General features: G+C 49.1%; 1 protein-coding gene across 2 annotated transcripts; it reads left to right on the forward strand.

Annotated features, from left to right (window-relative positions):
• Nucleotides 1-1,888: 1,888 nt before the first annotated feature.
• On the forward strand, nt 1,889-9,394 carry hmbs (hydroxymethylbilane synthase). Of its 2 annotated transcripts, none has more exons than XM_023961910.1 (14): nt 1,889-2,046; nt 4,232-4,285; nt 4,366-4,438; nt 5,447-5,496; nt 5,579-5,634; nt 6,751-6,828; nt 7,476-7,553; nt 7,625-7,700; nt 7,784-7,897; nt 7,975-8,013; nt 8,096-8,215; nt 8,287-8,340; nt 8,835-8,921; nt 8,996-9,394. In XM_023961910.1, exons 1-14 carry the CDS (start codon nt 2,023-2,025, stop codon nt 9,167-9,169), a joined length of 1,077 nt encoding a protein of 358 aa, XP_023817678.1. In that variant the 5' UTR covers nt 1,889-2,022; the 3' UTR covers nt 9,170-9,394. The 2 variants fall into 2 exon arrangements, with proteins under 2 accessions (XP_023817678.1, XP_023817677.1); XM_023961909.1 differs by lacking the exon at nt 1,889-2,046 and adding an exon at nt 4,034-4,098.
• The last annotated feature ends 776 nt before the right edge of the window (nt 9,395-10,170 follow it).

Consider the following 10,170-nt stretch of genomic DNA (forward strand, 5'->3'; position numbering starts at 1 on the left):
TTCACCTCTAGAACACTGTTTACAAACTCCCCCTTCAGAATCACTCCTACCCCGTTTCTCTTCCTATCAACACCATGATAGAAAAGTTTGTATCCTCCTCCAATACTACGTGCCTTGCTGCCCTTCCACCTTGTCTCCTGCACACACAGTACATCTACCTTCCTTCTCTCCATCATGTCTGCCAGCTCTCTGCCTTTCCCTGTCATTGTGCCAACGTTAAGAGTCCCTATTCTCAAACCTATGTTCCTGCCTTTTCCCTTCTCTCTCTGGCAACGGACCCTTCTGCCTCCCCTCTTTCTTCGACCAACAGTAGTCAAATTTCCACCGACACCCTGTAGGTTAACAGCATCGGTGGCGGTCGTTGTTAACCCGGGCCTCGACCGATCCGGTATGTCTAAAGTGTTGTGGATGATTCGCATGGTTATTTTGGCAATTTTTACGCCGGATGCCCTTCCTGACGCAACCCTCTCTATTTATCCGGGCTTGGGACCGGCACAGAAGTTACTGGCTTGCAACCCCTGTGGCTAGATTGGCTCTTTTTGTTACTATTAAAGCACTGAAAACACAACTTGGGAAGCAACTCTTAGCTTTGTTTGGTTTAGTCCATAATGTTTGAATATAAGTTGTTTTTTTTTTTTAAAGAGGACAACAAAAACCAGAAAACCAGGACCTGTGACACACACATGCACAAAAAAAAAACAAAGAAAGACAGAAAAAGTACCTAAAGTTAGTTAAATGACTGCATGTCAACAAATCCGAGAGTTCTGCAGGAAAAAAACGGACTAAACACATTTGTACAAAAAAACTAAATGACCTCAAAGTATTTATGAAGGATGGCAGGAAATTTATTTCAGTAATTAAAATCCAATTACATTTTAAAACCTTAGGAACCGATAACAAGCTAAAAATAGATTTTATTCACTTTTTTTTATTCCTCAAGTCCCTCATCATCTTGGCTCTGGACAACAACATTTTGGGCAGTAAGTCTGTTGTATTACACAAGTTAATGGACATGTAATGAAAATTGGGGTGCACCCTTATCAGGTCACAATTCAGTTGCAGGACCAAACAATCACCCAAACTCACACTCAGACCTAGGGGCAATTTTAGAGACACCAATTAACCTGAGCAGCATGTTTTTGGACTGTGGGAGGAAGCCAGAGTGCTTGGACAAACCCTCAAACCACAGCCTTCTCACTGTGAGACGAGAACCACTATGTCACTGTGCAGCCCAGGGAAACCATTGCTAAAAACTTTAATAGTAATGACTTGGCTGACAATATGGTTGGGGCTATCCGGGGGGGTGTCAGCCTGCAATGCACCTTGGGGGAGGGGCTACTTGGCAGTGGTCCCCCTCCCATGGTTGCCGCATGGACACGAGACCCTCCCCTCTTGGTTTTAATTCCCCCTTGGACATGTAGGACCCTTGGTAGGAAGGGTGTTTGGACATCACTGCCAGCAAGCAGGAGGTGTCCCCTCAGTGTCCTACCCGCCAATTTTAACTGCAACTTTTAGTGCACACACCCTTTAACCCCCAAACAATGTACACTCCAACACACACATGCTCACAAACACACACTCTGATCTTCCGTCCCCTACTGTAGTTTTAATCTTAATGTTTTTCACATATGCCCCCCCTTTGGAAAAATGCTAAAGGATGTGTTAAAACACCAAAATACATTTTATTGGAGATAAAGGACTTCAAGATGTTTCAAGGATGTTTGATTTCAAGAGGAAATCAAACATCCTATTCTGGTCGTTCTTCCACAGTTCCCACCTTAAAATATTGGCACGCTTTTTCGGATATAATTTGTCAATTCATCCTGTTATTACTGCATAAGTAATTGTTCATTCATTGAAAAGCCGGAAGTGACCTTTCTACGATGCCGTGACATCACCGGAAGCACAATCACTGGCACGAGGAAGCGGGTAAGGAGTTTGCCCTCGTACCGCCGGACTTCGTGGTACTCTCTGGGTCTTTTGTTCCGGCAACAGTGCCCCACACCACAGAGGAGCTACGTTATGTCGGAGGGGTCCGGTTCTGCGGTGAGTCCAGCCCAGTAACTCCTGAGACACGCACGCAAAGCGCCTAATCGGTCGACCCGTCGCCGCGCGCGGTAGATCGCTCTGATTGGCCAGTGGAGGTGTCCGTCTCGAGACGCGGCCTCCTATTGGCTGAGAAGAAGCAGGGGGCGGTGCGTCAGTTGACTTTACTTTAATGTTTTTAAAATCTGCTATTCTCCGTTTTTACCCCAGCTTTCGTTGGCAAACGCCATAGATCGATAGGAGAGAGGAGAGGTTTCAACACGCGGTTATAATTAACGAACAGATCTGACAAATCTCTCTAGGTTTTCTGAGTTAACGTTGATTCTCTCATTTTTAAACCAAACCATCCTGAAGTGTCTCTTATTAATTTTATTGTGTTGAACATTTGCTGAATACAATACAAAATACAACATTTATAACAATACAATTAAGAAAAAAAACAGTGCTGAATACGAAACAACATGGTTTTGACCTTTACAAAATCTAAACTAATAAAATTGTAAGTAAAATACATTTTTTAAACTGTTTTTCAATAATAACCAAATAAAGCAAGGAAAATAAGAAGAAGGAAATAATACATAACTAAAAATAGAAAACAAAAGAATAAACATAAATAAATAATTAAGATTGAAATGCGAATGTTAATTTAAGTCAGTAATCCAAAAGATTTACAAATGTTAATCTTTTTTTTTGGCCTTTTTGTAATTTTGAAGCAGAAATTCATTTCATGACATGTCAACCCCCCCTCCCCCCCAGCAGAGCCACAGTCCAAACCAGTCCTCAGACTTCCTGCTCTTCGTCAGAGTGGTGCCTCGGCTCAACACCTGTGGCTGTGCTGCAGCGGACAGCCGCCCGCCTGCACAGCCGTGCTGCTGTCTGTTATCTGGGTGTAGCCTGACTCAGATCGCGCTGAGTCAGATGTGCAACCGCTCCACCACAGGTTCCTATTATCCACACAGACATGCATGAGAGAGGAAAAGGTTCTCACGCTAAGCATGTTTTCATCTATTTAAGGCTTTCTCAGTGGTCTTTTAATGAGGAATAGGCTGTTTTTAGCAAAACAAAAACAAACTCGGACATAGTTTCTGTAGAGCAGCAATAGTTCATTTGAAATTCACCTCTGAATTGAGGCCAGGGCTGTTGGCATGAAGCCCCCCCCCCTTCCCATCTTATTACTGAGAGCTCTCTGTCTACACCTCTCCTGCAAGGTTACAGCGCCACCCCCTGAACATAAATATCATCGGTCCAGTTGTGATCCAGATTCCAGCTCAGACCAGGAAAACAGAGACGTTCATGGATCCATGTGTCTGACAGAGGATGATCAGAAAGGGGAGGAGCTGAGAGACTGTTGCTCCGCCCAGCATCGTTTCTACGTCACGGTTATGATCGTTTTCTAACGTCTGCTCCTAATTCACAACAATTTGAATAAAGAAAATTCAGAAATGCAGTTTTAGTCTTAATCTTCTTCATGTATGTCGTCCATCGTTGGAAACATTCTACAACTTGTTAGAACACAGAAGCACCATTTTCATGGGGGGGGGGGTCTTTTAATCTGAAGTAAGAGTCAGTGACCAAAGCTCTCAGCGGTGCCTCTTGGAAGATAGTTGCGGTTGAGTGTTCTGCTGAACCGGACAGCACCAGAACTTCTGCTGACGGCTCCACTCCCCAGAGACGCCTCAGACACTTCAAACCACCAGAACCGGGCCTTGGTTGTCGACCCGTCCATGTCTGCCGGGCAGGATAAAGTCCAAATAAACCCGATCCAGCAGTCTAAGCTGTTTGAGCCCCTCCTAAGGAAATAACGGCGAATCCTAAAAAGCCCATCATGCATTAATCTCACCAGGAGAACCTGGGACCACACCTTGGGGCTGCACCCTTCCGTTTGTAACGGAATAGCTGAACTGCACTCTTATCTTGAGGAAGCAGGGCTGTGTGGGGTGGAGGTGGGGGCAGCGGGTCATAAAGACTGTGACTGTGTGACCGCCAGCTCAGTGTGTCGGGGGGCTGCCGCGGGAACCCGCCATGGAGGAAGGACCTTACAAGTTTGTGAGGGTGAGGAGGGCTGCCGAGCGGCCCACGCCGACGGCCCACGCCGACGGCCCACGCCGACGGCCCACGCCGACGGCCCACGCCGAGCCCCCTGTCTGTCTGCGACCGTCTCTGAACTTCTGTTTGTTTCTGCCAGGATGGGACCGGCAAGGTCAGTCGAGTCATCCGGATCGGAACGCGCAAGAGTCAGGTGGGCTGGTTTTTGCTGCTCTGCAGTCGGGTCCGTTCTGGTCCGGGCTCGACCGCCTAACCTGGTCTCTCCTGCTGCAGCTGGCTCGCATCCAGACGGACAGCGTGGCGGCAAAGCTGCAGGAGCTGTACCCCGACGTCCGCCTGGAGATAGGTGAGACGTTCAGACTCGGCTTCTGTCAGACCACACTGAGCACGTGCAACAAAAGGTACTTAAGTCTCTTCTCGCCATGAGGAACTGGACCTCATGCAGACAAAGTGAGTCCAGGTCTCCTCTCTCTCTGTAGCCGTAACCACACCTTTACAGTTCAGCACCTGTATCTATACTATATGAGCCGTTGGTGCTCTGAGGTGGAGCAGCTACACCCTGATGGTTCTGGACCTTTTAAGAGTCTGCAGAGACCAGAACCTGCAGCTCAAAGGCTCCTGCATGAAGTTTGTGTTAGCAGTCAGACCGGTAGGAGCTGCTGCTATCGACCTGAGACAAGAACCCAGATAACAAGTGATCCAGTCCTGACCCGGGTGGACTTGAGTGCTTTGGTGTTCAAGCGACCCTTCATATGGAAAAAGTCTATGTAAACGCGTTTTAGGCTCCTGTTTTTTCGCGCTCATGCGTAGCTACGACAGTTTCTACGACCGTTTTCGTCTGCGTACTAAACGTCCACTGAACGCACATCGAAAGTTAAACCAGGACCAACCTTGACCAATCAGGGACCTGGATTTGGTAGTGTGGGTGGCGTCCCTTTTAATTCGAGGAAGTGCCAACCGTTTAAAATGTGATGATGGAGGAGAAATGAATAATTGCGGTTTGTTCCCGACTGGAATTCTGTGACTCCAAGTCTTTCGTGTGTCGAGACAGCCGTGGAAGAAAACGTCTGGAGCAGGACTCACCAGACTCACATCGCTTCAGCATTTCACACCAAGCCTCTTCCAGCTGCAGGTGGTGGACGCGCTAGTGAACGGCAGGAGCTCCTCCTGCTCTGTCCATATGTAGCACATCTAGATATGGACAGCATGGGCTCGATGTGTGCTTTAGGAAAGCGCTCAGCACGGTGTTGAACGCGCGTCACACGGCCGGCGTGTCCACAGCTTCAGAGAAACCTCCGCAGGCTTCTGCTGTGGAGGGGCTTCCTGTGTCACTGATCCTCTTCCTCCCTTCCAGTTGCCATGTCAACCATAGGAGATAAGATCCTCGACACGGCCCTGTCCAAGGTGAGCCTGAGGTTGGAGTCCAGATCTGTGGTGGAGACGCATCGGCAGCATCTGACCGACTGACCGTTTTGTGTTCCTGCAGATCGGAGAAAAGAGTCTGTTCACCAAGGAGCTGGAGAACGCTCTGGAGAGGAACGAGTGAGTCCCGTCCCCGGCCTCAGCGGGTCACAGGCCCCCTTCCACCTAAGGGAACTGCTCCCAGCTCCGTTTGGCTCAGGCCTCTGTGGTGTTGTCCTCCATTGGTCTTTGTGCTGCTGGACTGGTGGAGAGAGGAGCATCTGTCAGTGAGAGGATGAACCGATTTTCTGTCCCTCCCCTCCACAGATGGATGATCCTTTGTTCATCTCTGTCTGTGTCATGAAGACATGTTAGTTTATTTCACTGTTGTTATTCACACCTACTTATGCACAAGAACTGATGGAAACGCACAAGAACGTGTTAAAACACCACTTTCAGAGTCCGTGACCAAAGCTTTCAGCGGTGCCTTCTGGAAGGTCATTTGGGTTGAGTGCTCTGTTGGATAAGACGGCACCAGAACCTCTGCTGACGGCTCCACACCCCAGAGACAGATACCGTCATTTTGTCTTAGTTTTTAATAATACTTCTGATATCTTATTGAGAAAACATTGATGTAGTCACAGGATCAAGAATGGACCCAAGTATTCCCTCTAAAGTCAGTTTTATTCCTGTAGCACCTTTGCCAGATAAAATCACAAACGCTGAACAATAAAACAATACAGTACAATAAAAACATAGAAACAATCAACATAATGTAAAACAAAGTAAATAGAAGAAAATGAACATAGAATAGAAATATGGCTCCACTTGAATGCATATGAAGGTTATTATTTTAAATAACAATGAAACCAGTCAGCTGTTTAAAAGTTGACTATTAAAAGAATTGACATGAAGTGACGGGGGGGGGGGATTCCAGAGTCTGGGGGCTATTGTCTGGTTGGGTATCTTTCCACTGCTTCTCATTCTTGTGGCATAATCCTTCACGCCTCACTTCTGGAGGCAGGTTTCTGGTTGTGAGAGGTTCAAGTACCTCCTGATTTTCCCGTCCTCTGCCACATAGCTGATGTTCTGCTATAAGCTGAGCATCCGTTTCCATTCCAGCTTTGGGATTTCCGTGACGGCAGAGCATCACCGGGGGGTTTCTTCACTAAGGAAGGGGTCCCTTTTTTTCCGATTTCCTGTTCCTGCTTTTTTCTGTTTGTTTCCGTCTGTCTGATGTTGTTGTTTGACTGGCAGGGTGGACCTGGTGGTGCACTCCCTCAAGGACCTCCCCACCAGCCTGCCTGCAGGCTTCACCATTGGCGCCGTGCTGAGGTGAGCTCTGACAGCACGCCGGCGAGCCGGCAGCCTGCCTGACAACACCGCCCATCAAATGAATCTTTTTACTCCACTTTACCCGAACGCTTGATACTGCACGTGCACGTGCACACTCACGTCACTGGCTGCTTACTTTGTGTTTTCTTTTGTTTTCAGCTAAAACTTCAGAACTTAAGGGAAGTTTGCTTCCCTTAAGTTCTGGAGCTCCAAACTGTTTTGGATCTCAGTGAATCAGAAATCCCTCATGAACCTGAGTTCCTGTCACTCCTTCCAAACTGTCCTGTGCTTATGCACTGCAGGAACTTTCTTTATATTGCTAAGAAAACAAGTCAAGAATTCCCATAAAAACAGAAACGTTTATTTTTGCCTTCAGCACTTAAAAAATACGCTGATGTGACACTTAGAAAAAAGATTATTTTCATTTTTCTGCTTTTTCTTTTGGTTTAGAAGTTATATTCCACCTCATGACTCCACCATTTTTGAAAGTCGTGTAGAACTTTTGCCTTCAAACTGTATTCATACACTTTCTGGATCCTGGGGGGGGGCAGTGGTTAGAGAGTGATCACGGTGTGTCGTCAGTGATGCATTCAGGGTAACTCTGTTATTTTCAGCTGTAAACCTTATAAAGCACTTTTATGTTGTAGGAGGGAGAACCCCCATGATGCCGTGGTCCTCCACCCCAAGAACGCCGGGAAAACCTTGGCCAGCCTGCCCAAGAACAGGTGAGCAGCGGTCGGGCGGCTCTGTGGCGTCGGGCCTGAACCCACATGACCTCTTGTTGTGCTTGTGGCAGTGTGGTCGGCACCAGCTCCCTGCGTCGCGCCGCTCAGCTGAAGAGGAGGTTCCCCCACCTGGAATTCAAGGACATTGTATCCTGCTGCTCCTGCATGGAAGGCCCGTTGGAGGGAAAGCTGCTGGAATCTAGATTCTTTTTCCTTCACCGTCCCCACAGCGCGGGAACCTGAACACCCGGCTGAAGAAGCTGGACGACAAGGAGGACTTCGCTGCCATCATCCTGGCTGCAGCCGGGCTGAAGAGGATGGGCTGGGAGGACCGGATCAGCGCGGTACGGGACAGGCTACGGATCAGCTTCGGTTCTTCTGACTGTCCTTCCTCACCGCTCTGCTGCTTCTCTGCCCACAGGTGCTGCAGCCTGAGGACTGCATGTACGCCGTAGGACAGGTCAGAGCAAAGACCCGAGCAGAGCCTGGACTCTGGAAGCGGTGTGTATGTGTGCTCATGTGTGCGTGTTTGTGTGTCTTAGGGGGCTTTGGCTGTGGAGGTTCGGGCCAAAGACACGGACATCCTGGACATGGTGTCGGTTCTCCACGACCCGGACACGGTGCTGCGCTGCATCGCAGAGAGAGCCTTCCTTAAACGCCTGGTACACTCGTGCACACACTCATGCACACACACACACACCCTGAATGTGTATTCACTGTCTCTCTGTCGCAGGAAGGGGGCTGCAGCGTTCCCGTGGCAGTGCACACCTACATCAAAGACTCCCAGGTGAGGAAACGGCCCCTGAAGGCACCATGTGTGCAGATGAGCCCAGCTGCTGTGAACAGAAGGTCTGAGGAAACCAGGCTGTAGATGTGAGCTGCAGGCCTGGAGGCTTGTTTTCCAGCCAACCTGCTGCTGTAGCTTCAGTTTGGTAAAACACACCTGATCCAGGTAATCAGCTGCAGGTAGAGCGCGTCTGACAGCAGCAGAATGGTGAATGAAGGATGCCTTCTTCAGGAACACCTTTGTTATTATTTGTCCACCAGGCGGCGCTGCTTCTCCTGTCAGACCCTGAAACCACGTTTCATAATCTGCTCAGGTTTTTGCTGCTTCATGATAAAACAGGAGTCTTTGGCTGTTTACAAAAAGTAATGGATTACTCCTAGCAATGAATTTAAAGTTACTTTCTTTGGGGCGAGAAAGCTGTCAGGGAGCTCAGATCTGTCGTCAAACGTCTGGATTTCCCGATGAACCTAAAGGCATCGTCTCTGTCTGTGCAGCTCTACCTGACCGGAGCCGTCTACAGTCTGGACGGATCTGAGAGTCTGAAGGAGACCATGCAGACCAGCATCTGTTCGGGGGGGTCGGTGAGTGGCTGCAGACCTGAGACGTGCAGAGCAGAGACCCTCAGCAGCTCATGTGTGTGTGTGTGTGTGTGCAGTGCTCAGAGGAGGTGGATGAGCGCCTGCAGAGGGTGGGGGTCACGGCCACCAAGATCCCTGCAGACCTCCAGGATGGGGCCGAGCGTCTGGGTGTGGACCTGGCAGACCTGCTGCTGACCAAAGGCGCCAAGGAGATCCTGACGGTGGCGCGGCAGCTGAACGATGCCAGATAGAGGTCCCACAAAGATTCTGGGAACGTCTTGAACTTAAGCTGAGAGGCTTTTGGGGGGGGCAGGTCTGCAGAGGCCCCTCGGATCCTGGTCCATCAGGACCTGCAGTGTGGACCTGAGTGCAGGCTCGGTTCTGAAGCCCCCCCTTCTGTCTGAGTTCACCTCTGACCTTTTACCCAAAGCAGTGTCGACCCCCCCCCCCCCCCCCCCCCCGAAATCCCTGTTTAGATTTTAAAATTGTTGCATGTCTGTGTGTGTATGTGTGTGTGGGGGGTGGGGGGTCTGTCTTTGATCTGAGTGTTTTTATTTCAGATTTAAAGAAAATGCTTGGGGGTTCTTTCATTGGAGGGGGGGGGGGTGCAGCTCTGAATAAAATAATGAAATCCACTACTGCCTGGTTTTTGAAGCGTGTTTAAATGGGGGGGGGGGGGGGGGGGGGGGGGCTCAGCTGCTCCTTCAGGGTTTCTGGAGGGGAGGGGGGGGACCTGGTCAGGTGAAGGTTCTGGAGTGGCCGCCTCCATCTGACCTTCATGTTTCTGAGTCGCTCTGCGGGGATCTCCAACGGGCCGTTCCACCAAGATAGCCCAAGGATCAGCCTGCTTTACTGTTGGAAAACATGGAGAACCGGATCCACAACCACCACCAGAGACTTCAAGCTGTTATTGATGCAAAGGAGGCAACACAAGCCATTAGGAACTGCTATGTCAGCTTTAGAACAGGGTCATTTGGGAAGTTTCTGTTGTCGTTAGGATTTATAAAGAGTAAACTGATTTTTCTGATGATGAATGACAAAGAAATCCTCTCTTCTAGGGTCTGTAAACGTATGAGCACACTGCAAGTGTGTGAGCATGTCTGGATCTTGCTCCTCAGCTGCTCCACTGCTGTTTGGGGTTCCACAGGGCTCTATTTTAGGACCACTTGTACCTCCTTCCTCTGGGCTCCATCCTAAGACAACAGTGTCCTTTCATTGCTACGGTACACTGATGATAGATCTATTTTCCGTA

The sequence above is a fragment of the Oryzias latipes genome, chromosome 13, assembly GCF_002234675.1.
Source record: "Oryzias latipes chromosome 13, ASM223467v1".
NCBI lineage: Eukaryota > Metazoa > Chordata > Actinopteri > Beloniformes > Adrianichthyidae > Oryzias > Oryzias latipes.